At 40.6% G+C, this 23,815-nt stretch overlaps 1 protein-coding gene across 3 annotated transcripts in view; it reads left to right on the forward strand.

Annotated features, from left to right (window-relative positions):
• The window catches only part of LOC138106369 (cytoplasmic dynein 1 intermediate chain 1), a 192,141-nt gene that overhangs the window by 109,768 nt on the left and 58,558 nt on the right, over positions 1-23,815 (forward strand). For all 3 annotated transcript variants that reach the window (XM_069006876.1, XM_069006878.1, XM_069006877.1), the window contains exons 8-10: positions 4,940-5,102; positions 6,263-6,362; positions 11,273-11,398. In XM_069006876.1, coding sequence (XP_068862977.1) covers positions 4,940-5,102; positions 6,263-6,362; positions 11,273-11,398 — 389 coding nt within the window. The remainder of the gene's footprint in view (positions 1-4,939; positions 5,103-6,262; positions 6,363-11,272; positions 11,399-23,815) is intronic.

Consider the following 23,815-nt stretch of genomic DNA (forward strand, 5'->3'; position numbering starts at 1 on the left):
GGATGGTTTCACTCTCAACAGCTCAGGCATCAGTATTGGAAAAGCAAGACACATTGTGGTGAGGTTTGTCGTGGCCAGAAATGCCATGGTTTCACTGCCACCAACACCACAGTGAGCTCAGGTGTGCTGACCCATCCTTACAGCCAGCTTGGGCATGCTCAGGGATGGTGTCCAGCATGGCCCCTGGAGAAGCACAGGCAGTGGGAACAGCCCTGCCTGGCACAGATTCAAATCTAAGGCTCTGCAACTTGCTTCTCCAGAATCAAAAGATCCCTGAATAAAGCTTGAAATCTTCCTTTTTATGTTTATGCCATGAAGGGACTTGCCAGAACAACAAAGACATGACATATATCAAGCCATGGTATGGCACACAGCAAGCAGGATATGGCATATATCAAGCCTGACATGAAAGTGCAAAGCACTAGAAAAACGGGAGGATCACAAGGTATCAGCAGGCAAGGACTGAAAGCTGCTGAGAGCCACTTCACACCTTGCAGTTCTCACCCTGTACCTTTCAGCCATCTTCCCTCGTCAGCACATCTAAAGTTTACACGGATTTAAATGGATGCTGAAAGAAATAATACAGCTCTTAAGGGGTTTTAATAATCTCCTTCTGTGTCTCATTATATCTCTGGGTTGATAACAAGGCTGCTTCCTGCTTTACTGTTTTTATTAGTCTGCCCTTTCTTTCATTCACTTACTCCTTTTGGTGTTTTTCTTTTGGTTTGGTTTTTTTTCCTTTAACGGACTTCATTTCTCTTGTCAGGTTTTTAGAATTTCTGCAATTCCAGGAGAATCTTTTTTATATTTATTTAAATGTGGGGTTTTGTTTGGTTTTTTTTTAATATTTTTTAAGGTTTTTTTAACTCCCTTAGGAGAAGACTCAAGTCCTGGTACTTGAATTGTAAATTTGATCCTGCACTGTTATCCCACCTATTTATGTTGTATTTATGACAAACATGCTTCTGCTGAATAAGAACGAGTCTGCAGCAATTTTATTAAAGATTCAAGAAGATGTTTTAATATAATTTTTTGTTTCTTTCTGTTTTGTCCAAAGAAATTTATGGACAAAGGACCTGATGCGAAATATGGTATTTCTGAGGATTATGTTAAGTCACATGAAATGATAAAATGTTCCTACTTTTTGTAAATAAGTCTTGAATAAATTGGCTGTGTTCACATCATGTTCAATTATTGTTTCATATTCTAGACCTTCCTGTTCCAGCACAAGTATATAATATCTTTCATTACAGATACACCTCATAATTTCTTTCCCTGTGGTGTCCTCTGTGCATATATTGCTCTGTACAGCAATTTAATTTTAAATGTAAATTCCATTTTATTTTGTACAGTATTATACATCAGCATGAACACAGGGCTTCTTTGATACATGTTGTTGACATCATACCAGAGCCACTTGGAGGGCAGGCTGCTGGTGGGTGCAGGATCCCATTGACATCTCGGTGTGTTCGTGGACAGATGGGATGCCTGCTGGTCCTGTTAGGCAGGACTTGTTGGCTGCACCATGGGTCCTGCTGCCATGAGCTGTGCAGGGCCACAGATGGGTTCAGCTCCTCCAGGTGGGATCAAAGCACAGGCACAACAGTTCCTTAGGAAGCTGTGGTGTCGAAATGAGCAAACTATGGAGCTTCCTTTGCAGGAGTTCTCATTGCACGCCAGGCAATAAGCATGTAACATTTAGCAGTGGTAAACTACACACTGCACTGGGCTTTGTTCAGCACAGAAGGTTAGATGTGGTTGGTTTGGGTTTTATGCAGGGAGAGCAGATACTTGATGACAAATGCTGTATTCTTGCAGGGAATTTCTGAAAATATTGTCATATCACATAGGTCTCTGTGACAAAACAAAACAAAAAACCACTTTGATCAGCTACTTAAGTTTCTCAGTTTTCCTTGAAGAGAGCCTGTGTCTCTTGAAAGCTGAGATCAAAGTCACTGTAAGCTCCCAGATCGGAAGAAAAATTGCAGAAAATTACATAGATTCTTTTTATTTTATTTGAGGTAATGGACAGACAGGGAGAAGGAACAAGGAGAAAATGGAAATGGCTCTGAAAGATAAATGGTTAGAAAACCTCCGTATTTGAAAGAGCAAACCTGTCTGTTTGGGGCTTTTTGCTTATATTTCATGTATTTACAGTAGTTATAGCAATGTTTTAGACTGGAAAAAGTAATGATGTTAACATTCTTGTAAGAAGAGATTGCCTCAAATAAAACTTCAGAGGCGGCCGAATGAAAGAAGAAAATAAGGCTAAAATATGAAGCTTAATTTCGCCAGGGGGCATCTGGTGTGTCAGTCAGATGAATGAGGTAAGCTGATTTATGCCCTAAAAACTTTAGCCAAGGTGTTCCTGATGGTTTAATAGACTGCCGGCCTCCCACAGATCATTGCTAACTGCAAGGGAGATTTTGCTGAGGTAGAGCTACAGTCATGTGTGCCACCATTGCTTGTGAGCACTCCACAGCTCCCAAGTTGTTTATTTTTTGCCTTTCCATTTCTATTGATTTTGGGTTGTATTTTCTTTGCAGTTATAGTCAGCAAATGGCTGAGTAATAAATTTATATTCCAAGCTGTAGAGAGGATTTGATTTAGAAAATAATTTTTACCATTTGGAGCAGCTTTAAATGAGTTTTCCAGTTGCCTTTGCAGTTATTTTCCCTCTCTTTATGCCATTTTGCTGCATTGTCATGCTTGTTGTCTTTGATTCTCGGAAAGCAGTGCTTTAGTGGTGACGATGGGATATTGCCTCATTACAGGCTTCCTTGCCAGATGAGTTCCCTCAGTGCCAATTACTATTCAGCAGTAGATGCTGCAATAGGTCAAGCTGTACTTTTTGCTAGTCATTCTTTTTCTTCCACATGCTTTGCTTCTGTGTAAAGCATTTAGGGGCAAATCGTGCTCCTGCTTGGTAATTGTCGCTCTGCTACTCAGGGGGACCATGTGGGGGATGCAGATATTCTCTGGATGTGTGGAGCTCCACAGGAACCACTAACTGCTGGTAGGAAACATAGGGCCAAGGCTACAGGAGATCATCAAAGGCTAGCGTTTCTAACTTCTTAGCTGCTCTGTGTCCTGAGGGCCAAATTGCTCCTCCTACCCTCTCTGTTTAGCTCAGGTGTAGTGCAGAGATTTTGTCTTTCAGAGCTAACGCTTTGACCGCTTGAGGCAAACTTGAGGCAAAGTGTGGTGGTAGCAGCCTCTCCCAACCGCAGCAACTCTGAAAGCAGGGGGAGCTGAGTACTGCAGGAGTGATGACCATGTCACTCCTCCTGCCTGCTGCTGTGCTTTTCCATCCGTTCCTGCCCTGGGGCCTGGTCCTGTCATTGTACTCGGGCACTGGAGTGCATGAATCCAGTGCGAAGCACAGGCAAATCAGATAGTTAGCAAGGGCCACGTCGCCCTGATCACTGAAAGCAACTGTGTGGCACGGCAGAGAAACTAGAAAATCATTTTGAGTTGCAGCTTGAAACTGTGTCACTCATTGTTTAATTAAACATTGAGATATGTATGACAGGGCTGGGAGTTAAACTTTGCTGTATAGTGGGTGTTCTCTGAACTGCTGAATTCCCTTTTTGGCTGCTGATGTTTTAACCCAGTATGGCCTAGGGAGACTGCAAGGTCATTTTCACAGGTAAACACCTCAAATCTGTAGTGTAAAGCCAAATGCAGGAGACCCTTGATCACTTGTTAAACTCTTACATAGGACTCTCTGTAATTTTGCAATAAATCTGTTTATGATATGTTGTTTGTGTTCATAATTATAAATTTGCAACAAAATTCTCTGTCAACAGAGCTTTTTATGCTCGGAATTCAGGCTAGTTGCAGGGTTGGTTTGGGGTAACTGTAAAGATACTAATGCAATTTCTTGAAGTACAGGTAATTCTGAAGTATAACCAAAATGATGATTCAAAAGCACATGTGGGAAAATGCATAATTGATACACAATATTGCCACAATATCAATATGACCCTGATAGTGTAATTGAGAATAGAATTTTGTACTGTAGTAACAGCAGCATCTCAACTTTCATTCCCCCTGATTCTCACATTTGAGTTATAATTTACCAACCTGTCATTAAACTGATGGAGACGTTGCATTGGTGCATTCTATAAACAGTATTTTTCAAATGAAGGGCCAAACTGGAAATATTGGAAGTAAAGGTTTATCATCTCTGTGTACATGCAAAGAATCAACTTCATCTTGTGGGGGACATGCTATTCTTACTGCTGTCTAAGACACCCCCTCTCCCTCCCAGGGCAGCTTTGCCCATGGCTCAGTGACATTGGTTGCTCTGGGTCTTAGGGTTCCTCTGCAGGGAATAACGCTGCCTTAAAGAAACTGGTGTTGGCTGGTTGCTTTCAGCTTTTCTGCCTCAGAGAATATCTTTGGTTATTCAGTTCATTACTTCACAAAAGCTCTGAAGCAAAGGCAGAATTTATCAGTGACACCAAGTAGAAATTGGAAGAAGTGAAGGGAGAGATTATGTGAGCCCTTTTAATACAAAGAACTGTAGTATAAGTTAAGAAGATTATTTTATCTTCAGCTCCTCTGACAGGTCCTCTGTTACATAAATGTTCTGCTTTTCCAGTTAGGTATTGCCTAAACGTCAGTCATGGCCATTTCCTGAAATAGGAACATGGCGTTTATTTAATTTGGGGGGTTTAAGAATTTTCCATTTCAGAATAATAAATACATTAGATATAGGATCTCGTCTATGTAAAGGCTACATTCTGGGAATATACAGGAGTATGTTTAGACATATTAAAAACTTCTTAGTCATGATTTTAAGAGTAAAGCTTTGATTTTTCTCCTGACATTGCTACAGCAAGCTTTCATGTCAGAAGAAACCCACTGAAGATGTTGATTCATTGGGAAAGGGGTGAAATGTCATACTCTTAACTATATCTTTTCATTTTCCAAGCTCCTCCTAGAGAACTGACAGAGGAAGAAAAGCAACAAGTTCTCCATTCAGAAGAATTCCTGATATTTTTTGACCGCACAATACGTGTAATTGAGCGAGCTTTGGCTGAAGATTCAGACATCTTCTTTGACTACAGTGGCAGAGATGTAGAAGAGAAAGATGGGTCAGTTTGGGGTTTTTTTTTGCTTTTGTAAAATGAGTTTTATAAAGAGAATTCAAGTAACAGGAAGCCTTAACTTTAAACAGAATTTAACATTTTTACAGTTAAGAAAAGCTCAAAATTTCTCTGTGAATGCCTGGGTCACTTTGTCATCTGAAATTGTATTGTGAAATAGCTTTGTGCTTGACTGATCTGGGGTTGGGTTTTTGTTTCTTTTTTTAACTTGACATATTATTCAGCTGGTTTAATTTTTTGTTTCATTTTTAGGGTGAAGTTTAAAATTCTGAACAAATAACTGAAATAGATAAATGTGTGTATACACATGTACATGTAAATGTGTACATTCCAGTGGTGTACATGTATGTGCTTATGATATTTTCACAGATTCAAATTAGTGTTGTTTATATTCTACTACTGCCTCAGGTCTGTAATGGATCCCACTATACCATGCATTGTGAGGATAAAATTATGATCTCCCAAAGCATTTGCAATCTAAACAGCTAAGACAAGAAGTGACAAGTTTTGTTTTCAGCAATTGATATGGGAGCAAAGCAGTAAAACTTGTTAGTTGGAGAGGAAATATATAGGTTGTAACAGCTATGTATCTGTCGAGGCCTCATGGCAAATCAGGAGCTGTATTGCGCTGAAGTTACTGGAGGTTAACCCAGAACACCATCCCTATGGACCAGCTGAGTGCATCAGTGTGGCAGTGTGGGACCAGCACTGAGCTTCAGCCTGTCCTTGCAGTGTCACACAGCATCTGCTGTCTCCATCTCTGGGAGGAGGTGCTGTACCTTTAAGATTTCAGGAGTCAAAAGTGAGAGGTTTGGTTATAGCTTGGAGGTGAAGGTTCAGAAAAGGGGGAACTGAATGCCAGGGCTGGGTTCATCCTGAGAGACAAAGAGGGCAGAGAGCCCAGAGTGACCCAGAAGAGTCAGGCAGACAGTGAGAAATTAAGAAATGTGGTTTTGTGAAACAGATCTAAAATGTGTTCCTTGTTGCATCATTTTCAGCCAGACAGTCAGTGAGAGCAATTAAATCAAGGTGGCAGACTCCCCAGGCTGAGCAGAGATCTGAGAAGTAGTCAAAAACTTTTGCACTGCTTTTCACAGCATTTGAACCCTGATACTTGAAAATGTATCACTTTGTTTGAATTCACACAGAGATGTTCAAGCAGGAGCCAACCTTTCCTTTAACCGGCAGTTTTATGATGAGCACTGGTCAAAGCATCGTGTCGTCACCTGCATGGATTGGTCTCTTCAGGTAAGATGTGAAGTTGGGAGACATATTTCCATATCACTTCCACTTCTCCCAATAAAACTTATGGGCAGCCTCTGTGTGCTCTTCTTTATGCAGAGCAGGATGTTATTTTTGAGATAACAGCAGGGCCTTGTGTGAGTGAAAGCACATTTCTCTGTAAAGAAGAGTAATGGACAATAATGAAGCTGTCATTTTTTTTTTTTTATATGTTACTTGGTCTTCAAAATCAGGATGTTGTGTTTAAACCCTAGGTTAACAAACCTACCAAGATGAAGTCTTTACTTTTCCTCTCCCTTTCACTACTTCAGCCTATGCAAACATTTTTAGGACAAAAGGTTTAAAATTAAACTAACTAAAATTAATTTACTAAATATGCATAACTATACATAGTAGTATATACAATTTTAAAAATAATGGTGAGAAATAAAATTAATTTTTCTAATATTCTAAAAATAAAAAGGTGAATGTATCTGAACAGTTTGAAAAGATTGAAAAGAAGTCTTTCAAAAACTGCTGGGTCCTCTCTTCAAGTGATGGAAGAGGAGACTGCAGCTGCCCTGGGGCATGCCAAAGCAACATGCCTGAAGTTTACCAGTTTCTGTGCACTGCAAGGCAGTCATTGCAGAAAAAAATTGATGATAGACCGGCTTAAACTCTCCAAAACCAATACAATCACATCAGCAAAGTACAGAAACCAGGTTAATTAGTTACTCTGTTGGAGAGCTGGGATTAGCACACACAGACATCATCACAGGTCCTGTTAAATTAATTTAGTTCTGGTTTTACTCCAGCCCCCCTTGTCCTGTTTCATCATTGTTAGCCTGTTCCTAGGTTCTGGCCTGGAGCAAAGCATCTGGTTTCCCTGTGGAGAGAACTAAGGACACTCTGCTCCTAAATCCACAATACAGATGCAACAAAACTGCTCCAAGAGGACATGGAGCTAAAAAATGCGAGCACAAGCCAGTCTGCCCACTTGGCCCAAAACCCAGCCTCAGGGTCTCCAGAGACCTGGTGCAGCCTGGTGTGGGCAGCAAAGGTGCTATAGATGTAGTTCAGCCCAGTGTTAAGAACAAGCTTTGCCTAATCTTAGAAGGAGCAGCACTTTCTGCACCACATTAGATATGCACATGAACAGAGCGAGTGCTCAAGGTCAAGTACATAAATGATGTGTGCAGACTGGAGAGAGGCAGTGGATAAGGAGCACAGGGACTTTGAGTCTGTGCTTCTCTCTTTCCCCTTGAAATGGCAGCAGAGCTGCTTCCATCCCTCTGGGTACTTCCCAGGCAAGGCGGCAGCTGACTGCACACAGGACGTGGAGGCAGCAGAGAGGAGAAGGGTCGGGGGGTCCCAGTGAGTGTGACTGGTAGGCTGAAGAGGTCTGGGGGGTGCACAACAGCCAGCTGCAGAGAGGCTTCTTGTAATAGCTATCTTGCACCCCATGCGTGAAATGAAGGATTTATACCTTTGCTTTCATAGAAAATATCAGTCTAGCAACAGGTATGCACTATTGTGATGTGGGTGGCCTTTAAGCACATATGGATTTCCACAGAAATCAAATATAAGCCTGAGGAAACACTTATCTTAAACTGTTCACTTGTTCAGGGGCTGGAAATTACATGGAATTCTTATCTGATATTTTCCTAACAGGCAGCTCTTACTGTATTCCCAGGGCAGCAAGAAAAAAAGCCGCCTCAGAAGAGCACTGCCAAATGTAATTGTTCAGCCCCTGGGGCTTGAAGGCATGTTCTGCTTCCCACCTCTTTGTTCCAGGGTGGCCCCGCCTGCCTTCCTCTTTGTTAACTCCTCATGCTCAGCTCCCTGGCATCCCGGCAGGGGCTCCTCTGTGTGGGGGGCTTCTGCATGCTGCCCTACAGTAGCTTGGGAGTAGGGACTTGCCTCCTCGCTTTCCTGCTTTGAGTTGTATCCATGGGACAGGAGGTGGAGCCAGACAGAGGTATTTCACCTAACCACTAGCTCTGCTGCTCACACATGCTCCAGGACATGACAGTGTCCACTGTGCCAAAGAATAACTTGAATAATCATGGGAACTGCAGAACACATTGCTCAATTTTCTGAGATAAAACTACTGCTGCGAAACAGCCTGGAGGTAAATAGAAGCTTAATCAAACAAAGGACATTGATACATCGATTAAACAAGTTATTCTGTTCCCAGTCACATGTACAATATGGTCTCAAACATGTGGGACCATTCATAGTTCAAGATAACTCTCTAGCCCCTTGATTCTTTCACAGAGCAACAGGAAAATGGCTTAGGTGCTTAAGGATCTTAGGGAAAGGCCCAACAGACTGAGAGTAAACACAAAGAATGTTATCACCTTACTCTGTGCATGGGAGGGGAGCTAACTTAGATAGCCTAAAGCCAAGAAAACCATGGTCTCGGGGATGGCGATGTGTCTTTCTTGACTCTCGGGCAACAGCCTTGAATGAGGTTTCGCACAGCACCGTTTTCATGTTGTTTTCAGTTGCAGGACGTCTGGGTACCTGGTGAGGACTGAAACTGTGTAAGTGGAAGTAGATTGAGTGGAGCACTGGAGTGTGCAATGCCAGAGAGGATTTAGGGTGCTGCATTTAGCTCTGTTTTTTTAAGGGTCAAAAAGCCTCATAATGGTGTTACCCAGCTAGGTATGACCCCAGCATGTGTAAATTTTAAACTGTGTTTCCAGTCAAATACATAAACTGATTGCAAAACCTACCAATAGACCAACAAGATTTCAGTCAGTGTTTGTTTATGGCCAGACGTGCTGCTAACCATGCTCACTAAACTTCCCAGGAGCATGAGCCAGCCCCAAAGTGCTTCAAAATTGGTACTTTGGAGCAGGTCACACACCCTAGCTGGTTACAGTCATGCTGGCAGGAGGGGTTGTTGCTTCTGCCTGCCCAGGTATCTGCCCCTTCATGACTGCAGGCTTAGCCACTCGCGTGAATGATACCCAACCTGTTCAGCCAAAACGTGATGGCCTGCCAAGAGCCTGCTGCACACTCTGTTTGCTTGGACATGGGCCAGTGTGGGATGAAAAGGTTCAAAGGAGAAGCTGAGCTCGCTGTTCAGAAGTGGTTATAAGCTCTGTTGCAGGAGTGGGAGAGGAGATGGGTGAGATGGATGAGAGCAGTTGAGGGCATGGTTGGCACAACTGTGTCCAGAGAGGTGGTATCTCAGGTGTGGGATTAATCCACCCTCAGGTCTTGATGAGGGAAAAGATGTGGTTGGTCTACTGCATCCTCTAAATCCCATGCAAGTGAATTGGGTGCTAAATTGTCCTTACAAGGTGTGCCAGCAGCCAGGGTCTGGAGGGATGTAGGTACAACCTAGTCAGAGCTTCCTTCAAATGGGAAAAGGGAGGCTATGGTGGCCATGTGTCATTGCTGATTCTTCCACACATGGGGCCAGGCTAATTTGGAGCGATGAGCTTGGATAGAAAAATCATCAGCTCTTTGATACATTATCCATGGAAGTGTACAGAAAGTGGGAAGTAACAGCTGCTGGTGGCAGACGTTACAGCTGTGTGCATTATTTCTTCCAAATGAATTTTGAGAGCAGAGAGGTTCAAACCCCAATAGTAATGATATAAAGAGTGATGGTTTGGGGTTTTTTTTATTGTTAAAGTGCATTTGGACCGAATTCACAGCTCCCAAATGGCAGTTTCTTTGTCCTGCTTCCTTTGCATCTACTAGCTTCACTGTTCTCTTGTAAAGTGGTGGATGGCTTGGCAGGAATCTACCTGGGACAGACAAAAAGTGACAATAATTTGCATAAATTGAGGAAATTGTTGAGAAATTTTGAGAGAAAGCATTTCTGGTTTACAGGAGGAGAATGTAGGTCTTGCAGAACCTGAGCTGCTGACTCGTTGTTCTGCAGAAGCCACATGCTTTTCTCTGGACATGCTATAATGTCCACTACCCTATCCCTCTAAATGGGCAAATATATAGAGGGAAGGACAGAGGTTACCAGAGGTGCCTAGTGTCAAACATGTGAGAGTAGACAACTGGGAGTTACTATGTAGACAGAAATTAATTGATGTTTTGTGGATAAATTAGTACTTCTTATGGTGTTTTAACATGATGCAAGGTCATCAAGACAGTGTGAAATTCTGATTTTTCACATTTGATATTATGTATATATAGATAGGTATATATAAACAAAGCAAATACATATGGGTGTTCCATATCTACTCCTATACAGCAGTGGATAATGGGTATACAAGAACGTGTAGATCTGATTTTAGAGTGCTTATTGCATCAATCTCACTGAGTCAGTGGAATTCAAGGTCACCCTGTGCTTTACAAGATGACCTCAGCATCTTGCAAAATTGAGCTTCTGTGAAGAAAATGTTTTGTTTGCCATTTGAATCATCAAGAAGAGCTTTCACGTTGATTCCATGCATAAGTGCATAAGAGTGCATAATGAAATAAGAAAGAATAGTTTTCAGGAATGCTGAAAAAAAAGTGAATTTTCGAATAAAAGCAAGTCAACCCTATAGTTGTAGTGTTTTATTATCAAAATCAATTAAGACAGCAGTTTGTCCCTGAAGAGATAGTTAAGAAAATACATTAAAATTATTCAAGCTTTCAGATTTTCCCTCTTCCTTCCTTTTCATTCCCTTTATAAATATTGTGTTAGTTGTCTTTTCTTAAGAAAATACCTGCAGAAAATAACATTGCCCTTGTGATATTTGAGAGTAACTGATACAGAGCAAGTATCTGGGGTTTTAAGGATGTTAGGGATGAGTAAAATGTAAAACCAAAATGAAGCAGAATAATATGATTGAACTAGCATGTATAATAATTAAAACCAGATATTGCACGTTTAGTGTAGATTATTTCTGTCTCATATGATTTTGTGTAGGTTTTTCATCATCCATGTTATTTCATTTGTATTTTCTTTTCCTTTCTAGTACCCTGAATTGATGGTTGCATCTTATAACAATAATGAAGATGCTCCACATGAACCGGATGGGGTAGCCTTGGTATGGAACATGAAGTTCAAGAAAACCACACCAGAGTATGTGTTCCATTGTCAGGTAAGACTGAGGAAGCCATTGGTTTTATGTTAGACAAAAGAGTTTACTACATAGTGCATCTCCCCGCTGTTTATATGAAAAGGTTAAGGTTAAAAATAGGCATTTTTAGTAAAAGTACAAGTGACAGTCCAGTGTTTTTAGAAAGCAACCAGCCTTCTCCAACAAAAGCCTGTCAGGGCTGCATGTCGTTCTTTGTCTATTTAAAACAGTCCCTAGGAGATTTAGTTCATAAATCCCTCGCACTTATGAAGTAACTGTGGTGTACCACTTCCTCATCCAGGCAGTAACACATGCTTTCCCACCCACGTTAACTTCCTCGCATCCTCTGCACTCAAGCTGCCTACCCTTGCCTTGGTTCTGCTCAGTATCAATGTTTTGCCTTTAAAATTGAGTAGTAAACATCACATTTTTGGACATGCGTCTGACTTCCAGCTTGATCAGAATGGTCTCGATTACAAGAACTACTCCACCAATTCCTAATTTCTGTTTGACTGTCCTTTAGGTCAGCAAAATAGTGCTTCACTTCACTCAGTGCTACTTTACAGTCACCCTGGTTTAGAAGTTTATGGACAATTAAAAAATAATTGAGTGGTTTATTTCTGTATGTCTGTTTAGTCCTCTTTTGCCACTGCTTTTGTGTGTGAAGTGGCACAGCCTCGTATTGACGGAAGTGTTCAGCTCACTGGCTCTATCTCCATCAAACTGTCCAAACTGTGGAACAGGGCTTGGGCCAAATTTCAAATCTCTTCATTAATATCCTTCTGTAGTAATTAAATACAGGACAGTGGTATTCAAAAAGCCATATGGAAAAGTTTCAGCAAGTAAAACTTAACAATCAGAGATTAGTAAAACGCAGATAATTCTGTGGTAAAAATTGCTTCTCTTGGAAGGATATGTATTACCTGTCTAATTGTGTAAGCTAAGTGTCATTTTACATTCAAGGACCAAACATCTTTTTGAACTAAGTTTATGTTTGGACTTGGGTACATTATCAGATGTAACATAGTGGGAGGGAGTTGCTGGAATTGAAGTTGCTGCTTCAACCCAATTAAGTAACCTTTAATTCTGGGCATATTTTTCTAATTTGCTATACTGAAAAACAACTTCACAAGGAGTTTAGGCCTGCAAATGTGCCATACAGATTTATGTACGTGTATATATATATGTGTGTGTGTGTTTGTGTATTACCTTTGAAATGAGGACTTGTATTTGCCTGGATATCGTATTCGGCAGCCAATGTGTTCTTTCAGACTGGTTAAGGCCTTAGCTCAGATCCCATGTTCAGATTCTTCTATGATGTACATGCTGCTTAATGTTTTGAACAAAATTTTCAAGAGAAGAGATGGCATTTCTAGGAAGGATAATCCTTAAACTAGATTGATTTTGCAAGATAATGAGCAGATTTGGGGTAGCCCTTCTAAGCACACAGAGGAAGATTGACTAAAGACAACAGTTTGCTCCATTAATTTAAAGTTCTATCTAGATACACTTAACCAGAGGATGTATGACTCACTGCATTGAAAGCAATGAGACAGGCTACCCTTGCCATTAGAAAAACACACATAGGACAAAATGGTGGCCAGGAATTTGGCATGGCTGAGCTTCTGTCTAATCCTCACATTGTTGGATGTGCCCCTTTTTAGAAATGGAGCTTTAAAACCTGTGAATTGAGAGACACATATGACACTGTGCTTGCACACGTATCCTGGATTCATGCTCTTTCAGCTAAAGGACATCAGTTCTACCCATGGGAAATACTTACTTTCTTTTCAAACTGACCATAGATAATTTGCATTTAAATCCATTATGAGTTGGATCTGCCTTTGAGTCACCATTATAGGGCTTTCGATGTGGAATATCTTCTGTGCATCTTCAGATCAGATGGGAATACCCACATATGATTAAATGGGGAAGCAAAAAGTACACAACTTGGTCTCTTGAACACAGGTTTTGTTCTAACTGACTCAGATGGAAAATAAGAAAAAAATAGCATCTTAGCTCAGAGTCTGGATTTCAGTTCTATAGATCATCATGTTATTCTGTTAGTGGAAACAGACTGTATTATTAGTCAGCCCCATATCATTTATATTACCATTTTGCTACAGAAGCATTCCCTTATTCAGTCCTGATCCAGTTATTTCTCTAGGCCTTCTGAGAGAGAGGCCCAATTTTATTTCGCCAAATACATGACCTTACAACAGTCCAGCCCAACAGCTAGAGATGAACACACACCTTATTGTTACAGCTAGGTTGCCCAGATATGATAAACACAGTACTTCAAGTATACTCAAATAATTGAGTGTACTCAAATTTCCACAATAGGCCTCTATTTTCCTTCCCAAAGACTTTCCACAAAAAGTGGTCTCAATAAATCCTACAGATGCTGACTAATATACCTTTTGCCTTTCAATTCTTGGGGCTCAGAGAGCAAGGTACAAGGAAGTAGAAACTCATTTCAGGTGTGACTGTCAATGAGCTTTTGCAAGCCACTTTGAGAAGCCAAATCAATAAACAGGTTTTTGAAGCCATTTCTGAGAAACTGCTAAGAAATTTCACCTCAGGAATTCTGGTAACATTAGTAGAGATAGATCTGTGAAGCATCTCTGGACAGCTGAAGAGCTGGCTGGAGTGCAGCAGGGAGAACTTCAGATACCAATTGTGCTAATTTGGTAAATTTTTGAAGCTAGAACCCTTAATGTTTTCCTGTCTTTCCTGATATATTATCCAGATTTAAGTGAGATGAGTACCATGGAATTTCTTCATTTTCTTTACCTCTTTCTGGGACTGTTTTTAATCTAACATAGGAGAATGTGAAATGCTGAAAGTTGACAGAACCAAGGAGCTTCAACTAAAGTTGTCTATCAGCCATGACAGACAATGATGTAAAAATCTATTGGCAAGGACATCTTTGCCTAACTCCAGTCAGCAAAACATTTGATTTCAGTCCTCAAATGTGAGGGGTGGTATATTCTGTAAATATGAAATTCTTACCCAATTTCAAGTCATATGAAATTGTTGGCTCATTAATACAATTTAAGTAGTAGTAAATTTCATAGCTCTACAACGTGTTGTGCTACAAATACTGGGTTCAATTTTAGTTATTATGCATTAAAGGAAAAATGACAATGAGCCAAGTGCACATGTTTGCTCACTAATTCATGTGTACTGCCATGTGCTCTATCAGATGCTTTCTAAAATGAAACAGTCCTGCTGGCTTCTAGAACTCTCACCTCCTATGGAATTTTTTTTTTTCTACATGTTTTATTTTTGCCCTTCTTTGGGTTTTTATTTTTCTGCTTTATGTGCTGACAGTATTTTACTTGTGACTCCCAAATTTTTTCCTCTGTAGCTCATCATACATCTCTTTACCACAAAGTTAGAAATAGGAAAACAGGGAAGAATGAGGGATTGGACAATTTTTTCATTTGTTTTCCTATGCAAGCAAAAATTGTTGTCTCAGAAGCAAAATTGGAATGACAGGGTGATATCATTTGCCAAAGGAATGAATGCTCAATGCTTTCCTTATGTAGTGAGAAATAAATGGAGCATGCAGTTAATACTGCAGAGTGCAGACTGGGAATATCTTTGTAGGGAAGAGTCAGGAATATCCTCTTCCCCCATGCTGGAGCATAACATACTATTGGTGTAATCCAGAGCATTCCAAAGGCAAGACACATGCCTTTCAGAAGTACTTCATGAAACCCTGCAGATGAGTCATCCCTAGTTGGGTTGGTTTGGCAGTATCCAGAGATGGAATGAATTCCAGCAACAACATGGAAATCTCATTGACTCTCCATTGGTTTAGTTGGGAGAATTTTAAGCAGTGGTTCACACTGCTTCTCTCAGCTACTGCTGGTCTGTGTTTAGGTGGGTGACAAAACCAAAAATAGTATCTCACAGTTATCGATGATCTGACTCAACATGCGCTCAATCCTGGATTGATTTCTGGAATGCCCGGGGCTGGCCTTCTATGTGAACATTCCCATACCATTGATTGATAGAGTAGCACTAACCATATTTCTCAATATTTCTGTCTTTTTCAGAAAGTGCTTTTTATGTTCTTAATGTGTTTTTTTCCCTGAACATACAAATAAAAATCTACATTACCCATTAATTATGAGGATTATTTGCACTACTTGTCATCTCTGCCCATGATGTTGTTTCTGTTTCACAGTGGTCTGACCTAAGCTTTCTAAGCCAGAGTTACCTGAAGAAGTATCTGAAACTTTGCAGCAACATATCTGGTCAAGTGAGGCAAATGAGAACTCAGAGTTTGCAGTAGATGGGCTAGCAGGTAATAGTTTGAGCTTTATGCCCCTTCTTCCAGCAGGGCCTGTTAGCATGTGTACAGCACAGCCCTTCTATCAGATCTCGTAGCTTCTGGGTTAGAGCTGATCTGCAGAGACAGAAGTCAGAAGGAAAAGAAATAATCTGTGTCCAAGGGACTTTAGAGTATTACAAACCATTTCCTTTCTTCTGGAACTAAAGAGGGGTTATTAAAGTTGGTTGAGGTATCTGGATCTCAGCCTCAAACATTCATCATTTCAGGAGAGGAGGGGTGGAGGAAGACAGCTAAAGGTATTAGTTTCATGCAAATAAACCAAATTGAATGTGACTTTCTGATTTGGAGGGCTCTGCATTGTGATTGGAAAGTAAAGAATTCTGCTTTACTACACCCAATCTAATGATAACAGAAATAAAAAAAATACTGCATTGACTGTCTTTTGATTTATTATGGATTATTTCCTGATCTACTAATTTCCTCTTTGTCAGCTATGTCTTTTCCAAATGTCTTAAAAGGACAGTGAGAAGTACAGATCTGACACTTTGAAGCAACTACATTCAGTGTATTTTTAAAGAAGGAGAGCAGATATGAAGTAGCTTTTATTTGAGGAAGCAGTAACCATTTAATAGTTCTTTCAAGGAGTCAGATTGACTTTTAGCATAATCACAAAAATATTTCAGCAGTGTATCACTTTCAGTAGCTGCAGCTATTTCTGTCCCTTTCCTAAAATGCCATGCAGTCAGATTTACTTGGTTAGTTCCATCTTTTTACTAAACTGTCAGGTTTTTTGTGGGAAAGGGGATTTGTGTTCTGTATTTTAATTTCAAGAAAAGCTGTCCGTGCTTGGAAAATATTGGTGGATTGGGTACAGAAATCAGCTACTCAGCTGCACCACAAAATGTTTCATTCTCCCCTAGCTTTTTTGTAGTGGCTTCCATACACTGCCATTAAGTTATGTGTTTGACCACTCTTCATTGCTTATCCTGGTGTGGTCTTTCCCTTTTCAACTAAATGGATGGAGTCATAAATGCATATCTTAGAATTAGATGCATTGAGGTAAGTGAAAGGCTATATTTAGTGTCTGATATTGGCCAGAGTTGCCTTATTTTTTTTCCTGATTTGGTTCCTTTGTTGTTGTCTGCTCTTTCAAAATCAACATAAATTCCTTCAGATGTGCTTTTTGCTCCAGCAGCCTGCCTTCTAAAGGTGCTGAGCGCCCAAATCCACAAGACTTGTGTGTGGAACAGGCTGAGGTAAAAGCCTGAATGACTAATATCCTCCTTTTCCCTTGTCCTTGAGTTTCCTTCTCTGTGGAAGCCAAACTAGAGCTCAGTCTCTAAAGAAAAGAAATACTACAAGAAGTTTAGGAAAGTCCAGAAAGTATGGTTGAAATACTTAAAAAATGAAGAAAATTTTCTCTTTTAGTTATAATGGTGCTTTTCCACAAAAACTTCCTCACCTTGTTAGCACTGACTTTCAAGCAGGGATTCAGCTCTTCAGAGACATAAAAGAAATGAAAGACCCTGAACTCCAAGTGTCACAGAATTCCCTAAGTAAAATCAATCCAAAGAACCAGCATGTCCAATTCCAGAGCTGACTTATCTAATTCCTCAGTTTCTAGTGAGAGAGGGTATCTGTGGTCAGTCTTTAAAGGGCTGTAAATGTCAGAGAAGACATGTGGTTCTGAGATGACTACAAATTTTCCCAAAAGAACCACAAACCCCTTCTTTGGAAGAGAAGGTTTTTTTCCAAACTGAATTTCCCCATGACCCTATGACCCTAAATATGAATCAGATTCTGCCTGTTTTCAAAGTAGTTCTCTGGTGAATGGACCTCTGAATGTCTGCCTGTGAAGACACTGAGACAGCTGTCATAGTGGGAATACCTCAGCACCCAGGGCCCCAAGTGTGTTGCAGACTTTAATAACACATACCAAAATATTGTCAGTCATACCAAGGAGGGCTTCTTCAGCAATAAAGGGGCCATTTTGTTTTCATTTCAGTTTTGTTTCCTGCTGTGCATTGTTGGTAGGATGACCTTTGTGGAGCTGTGTAGAGCTCTGCTGTGCCTTTTCTCTGGGACATTCTGTTGCTCTTACATTTGTGCCTACATGGTTATTTCCACACTGTAATAGTTAATGCAGATGCATAGTTGCACCATTCTGAATTACAGTTTGGGGGAAGTTCTAATTCTAACTATATGACTGGGGGAGAAGAAGAGTTTCAGCTACAGCTTGTGATAGAATGACATACTTTGTTCCTGTTTCAAAACTTTTGTTCTCTGCCATGTTTGTGTTTGGAATGTGGAAACACAGAGCACAGTTTGTAAGAAAGAGCCCATGTCTTGTCTCTTAGGCTTTTGTTTTAGATTCTTCCCTCTGTTCTCAGGTGATACCAGTTGTCTTTTTTTGCTCCTCCCATTGGAGGCTACACCACTTCTAGCCTTTGATGATTAAAAATAACTATCACTTGGCCTAAGATTAGTGCCCCAATACTTGTGGAGACATTGTGTGTGAGTCAGTAGAAGTTACACCCACACATCTGAAGGCTCAGTGTAGTACTTGGAAAATGGTTTTTGGTGTCTTAGGTGAGAGACCTGCATGCAGCAGATTTGTAGAGGGGGACAAACAGGACCACATGTATGAGGGACAGAGTGTCCTGTCTCCTGTCAAAGACTTTGGTGGGGGAGGACAGAAAAGGCACTGAAAATGTGAAAATGCATATTCTGGCTTGGGTGCCACAATGTCTTAGCCAGTCCTGAAATCACCAGTCTTGCTTTACGGCTGAAATGCTGCAGCCATTAGCGTGGAATCTACTAGCATCTGCAGTTCAAAACAAAGTATGCCGTGTTTTCCACATAGCCCTTCACCTTTCAGTCCTAAAATCTCTTAAAACTGACTTATTTCCACAAAACTCAAATCATTATTTAGACTAAAGGGATGTCACAATGTTGCATACCTTCCCTTGGGTTTTAACTGTATCTTTCCAAACCCTTAGCAAAGCTGATTTTTCCATGATGACCTGGATCTCTTGCTGTCTTGTACAGAACCCTGAAGAGTGACACACCCATCAGAGCTAATTTGTAAAACAAAATAATTGTACCCTGTGTCAGTCTGTGAAATGACTGCTAGTACAAAAGGTGGGTGCACTTCCCCATTAGTAATTAACAGTCTGAATTATTTGAGGACAGTGTTTATACATACAAAGTCTGCTAGCAACAGAATGCTCCTTTGCTTAGAGCAAGGCTTAAGACAGATCACCTTCCTCATTTGAAACTGAGATTTCAATTATGAATCAAATAATTAGGAAGTGACAGCTTTGCTTGTCTTGGATAGAAAATTTTAGGTGGTTCTCACTTCTAAGACTTTTTTGGAGGGGGTAGATGTCATACACTTAAATGACACGCTGTCACTACTAGCAATAGCATTGTGCTTTTTCCAAGTGTGAAAATAGAGATTTGTAATGAACCTGTACTTAAAGATGCTATTTCTCTTCCTAAAGTTCCATAGTCTTCCTTTCAGACCAAATATAAAGAATATGTTGGCTACTTGATACAGCAAACATTGCTTTTTTGTTTGTTTGTTTGTTTAAGTTTCTTTATTTCACGGATAACTTGCATTATACCTTTCTGAATTACTGGCATCTAATATGCAATTTGGAGAAAGCCTAACCTTTGAATTTGCCGAGTTAGAAATGCAGTATTTTTAAACTTTAGCTAGCTAAGGGCAAAAAAAAATATGTCAGTCAAAAACTATATTTCATAAGAGAAAATTATAGTGATATTGATGGTTTGCCAAAACCTCAAGCAGTGACAAAATCCACAGTGTCCTGAAAGAGATGCCTTTGCAAAACCATTCCTTTGCAGATGGCTTAGATTATTGATACTTACAAACACATGACATTATTCGTTTGACTCAGAATTTTGAAAATCTCCTTTGATAAAAAAATGCAGATTTGTCACACTATCCCAAAATTGCAGAGGAAAAGATCACCAAATCCTGCAATTTTTCCTGGGGTTGTTTTATAGTTTAGAAGTTGTTGATTTGGTTCCATTTCAACATAACCTAGTGTAAAAAGGAAGGAAGGGAAAAAAGAGCCCAATTTTCCTTCGTTGATATGAACTTTTTTTTTTTGTATATTTGAAACTCCCAGTGCTAAAAGGTGAACAAGAAATGCAGGATCAGATGTGAAATCAATAAGTCACTGAGATCCTTCCACCAAACTTTTTTTTTCCATAAAGGATGTAGAATACCATGCAATTCCCTAGCTGCACTGCAAATGATGGATAAACAGCCATAGGCATGACTTTTCTGTTTGGGTTATGTAACTGTTCTCAGTGCAAACTACTTGCAATGAAGAGTACATTTGGTCCAAATTCAAGAAAATTATTTCACCTCATGATTTTTGTCTCTGTGGGAGCTCTATGTGAGGAGTGAAGCCTCTTTCTGTATTATCTGGCACAAAATATAAAACAGTTATTCTTCTAAATTGCTGTAAAAGGCCCCAGACACCAAGGAATCCATCATTACAGCCCAGGATACAACTGTCCACTGCCTTAGGTTTAAAATCAACAGTTTTCCGCCCTCTGCCCCCATGGCTGGATGACTGACAAGTACTTCCTTAGAAAGAACTTTTGTATATGGACATCATTGATTTAATGATGATTAACACTCCCAGCTTCCCACAAAGGGAAAGCAGAAGCACGTGCCACATGGCTGAGATGCTGATATTATCCTTGGAAGATGTTTCCTACGGGGCAAAAAGAAAGAAAAGCTAAAGTAGAATTATTTTAGTGTAAGATGACAAGCAAACGTCCTACATGCAAGAAGCAATATGCTTTTAACAATTTGTCTTACTGGAGAGATCAGAGTGTTTTCATTATCTCTACAACAAAATGTACCAGAGTGTGTTAGGACCTGTGATTAATTCATTTTGATTGCTCTTATAACACTGTTAGTGTTTTTGTATCTCAGAAAAAATATCAATTCCACTTCAATTTCATATTGTTCATGAACATATACTGAGTCACCAGTCATTTCACGGAGAGAAAAACATGCTTAACATTTGTTATCTCATGTTTACATCTGTAAATAAATAGACTAGGCCAAATTTAGACTTGAGTTGTGCAGAACTGCTGACATGAGTTTTCTGGGATAAATCCATTTTTCCTGGCAGGATAAAGATGCATTATAAAATGTCCCATCACTGATGCAAGTGATTGACCCAGGGATGCTGTTTTTTGAGCAAGATGTGGTCCTCTGATACTCCAGGAGTCAGCAACTGTAGGATGGCATAACTATACTGATTTAGTGTTACTAAGGTTTTGACTCTGAGACTGGAAAACACTTATCTCAACCCTTCCTCCTCTACAAGACTACTTATGGAAAAAAATTGTAGAAACCAAGCAGCATAACCTTGCAGGTGACAAAAGCAGGATGTGAAATTTCAGAAAACTAAGGTCTGTTCAGAGAAAGGGGAATTAAAAATTGTCTATAATGAGTTTCATTTATTCCTCTGTGATCTTAGCTTCTTCCTAATGCTCTATGAGTGCAGAGCTAGGCTACTGATACTAGGATCTCTACCGTAATTTACTGTAGGAGACAGGAACAGTGTGAAAGCAGCCCATGCTTCCACCCTCATTCTTAAATACAGACCCGCCTGTGGTATCTTCTGTGTTTCCACTAGATAGCTGTTTGTTTGTGCCTCTCAGTTGCTCAATCTCCACATCTATGTGCAGTAATTAATTAATTTTCAATAATTTTCAGTTATTTCCAATTACACAGTGACACTGCTTATAAAAGGTACATCAGTGAAAGTGATGGATATGGGCAAACATAAAAGCCTATTAGTTTTCCGATGACTGACATCATCTACCTGGACTTGTGCAAAGCATTTCACGCTGTCCTGCACAACATCCTTGTCTCTGAACTGGAGAAACATGGATTTGATGGATGGAACACTCAGTGGATAAGGAATTGGCTGGATGGTTGCACTCAAAAAGTTGTGGTCAATGGCTCAATGTCCAAGCGGTGACCAGTGATGAGTGGTGTCCCCAGGGGTCAATGTTGGGACCAGCACTGTTTAACAGCTTTATCAGCAACGTGGACAGTGGGATTGAGAGCACCCTCAGCACATTCACTGACCACACCCAGCTGTGTGGTTTGGTTGACACACTGGAGGGAAGGGATGCCATCCAGAGGGACCTTCACAGGCTTGAGAGGTGGGTCTGTGCAAGTCTCATGAAGTTCAAGATGGCCAAGTGCAAGGTCCTGCACCTGAGTAGAGGCAATGCCAAGTGGAAATGCAGGCTGGACTGAGAAGGGACTGAAAGCAGTACTGAGGGGAAGGACTTGGGGGTGTTGGTTGATGAGAAGGTCAACATGAGCTAGCAATGGGGTTTTCATCCATGGAGACAGTCAAAACCCAGCTACCCACAGTCATCAACAATCTGCTCCATCTGATCCTGCTCTGACCAAGGAGTTGGACTAGACAATCTCTAGACATTCCTCCCAACATTGGCAATTCAATGTCTGTCTCTGACACTTCATACTCCTTTTCCCTTCCCTGTCTCTGACATTGATGTGGAAGTCAGCTGGGTAGAGACCGTCTCTACAGAGTCTTCCCAGGACCAGCTGAACATTAGAGTGTCTGTCTTTCCTCACAGAATGGAGGTCATTTGCTTTCAGAAGGCCTTAATTTAAAAATTGCTTGTTTAGGAAAGCACTTACCAATTTACTGGGCTGTGAGCAGGCTTTTGAGTCATTAAAATCATGGAGAACTGAATTGAATTGATTACAATTAAGTTCATGGACTTCTGAGAAAAGATGGGCTTAAGCAAGTTCTTTTCTCATCTGGGGCTTTAAAGTGTTCTTGGTTCGATGTGTTTGATCTTCTGACTGTGCCTTGGTTCTCATGGCCTTTGCATTTCTTGTGGGGGTTTGGACTCTGTGCTACACTTGAGATCTATCTGCAACTCTCTTAGAAGCAGCTATGACTACTACACCCAGCTTCACAGGCTGAGTTGTAGATAATTGTTCTTGCAGCATCTGTACTGATTTCTAATTCATTTGTGGCTTCACATAGTCTGGTTGATCAAATACATTGGTTTGAGGAACTGCTGCCATAGAAACCACAAAACCACCACCACAGCACGAGAATAACTTGTGTTTCTATTCCTGTTCTCCAAGTCTGGAATTTGCTATCTCTGTGGGTTCTCTAAAGTCTGACTCTGGTATTTCCAGAACTTGCCATCAAGTAGATTATCTGTTGTGCTTTCACTGTGAGGAGAAGAGTCCAGGACACCAAAATCCCAGCCTAACCCATACCTCAATCCCTGGGGGATCTCTTCTACTTCTGCATAGAGTTAGGTGGGAACACCTCTGGATACCTCTTAAGCCTCACTCCTGAGGCCTGGTCTTGGTTCCAGCAGGAAGGAGGTTCTGCCTGGAGAAGTGTGCAGCAACAAGAAGCTTAAGTCCTTAGACAAATGGCTGGGGCACTTTAGGGGGATGGAGCTGAGCTGCCCAGACTACGCCTATGTTCTGTATCAGATAATATCAGAGAGATTATATGCAGAAGTAATTCAGGAAGCGTGACCAACATGCCTGAACTTGTCCCTCACAGCCAGGTTCCCCAGGTAATTGCTAGACAGAAGTGACTTCACCTTCAAAGATGCTTTAGGAGTTGACTAACTGCAACACTTACAGAAGGCTTTAGTTTGCGTGACATTTTGAGTAAGTGCTTCTCTAGATCAGATTTCATTTGCAGTGCTTAAAATAAGATGTTTATCTGCCATTTCTGACCACTGCACCAAGTAAATTTGACAGGTAGTGCTATTATTTGCTCAGTTTTAGAGGCTTTCATCAGACTGAGATGCTTTAGTAAGGATTTTGTTACAAACCCATCATAACAAAGTAGTAGTCTCTGTGCCACAAAACTTGCAGCTATAGTTAGCAGTGGTGGCAGGCAGTGACACCATGACCCATGTCCAAAGGTGGCAACAGGTATAGCAGCTCTGGTCCAGAAGCCTTTGGCTAATGCTGAGCTGAAACCAATGAGCCCTGCTGCATGCAAGCTGCATGCCAGACTGCCATGCTCAAGCTGACACGTACCATCTGCTCCAAATTGTGGGCA

The sequence above is a fragment of the Aphelocoma coerulescens genome, chromosome 2, assembly GCF_041296385.1.
Source record: "Aphelocoma coerulescens isolate FSJ_1873_10779 chromosome 2, UR_Acoe_1.0, whole genome shotgun sequence".
Classification (NCBI taxonomy): domain Eukaryota; kingdom Metazoa; phylum Chordata; class Aves; order Passeriformes; family Corvidae; genus Aphelocoma; species Aphelocoma coerulescens.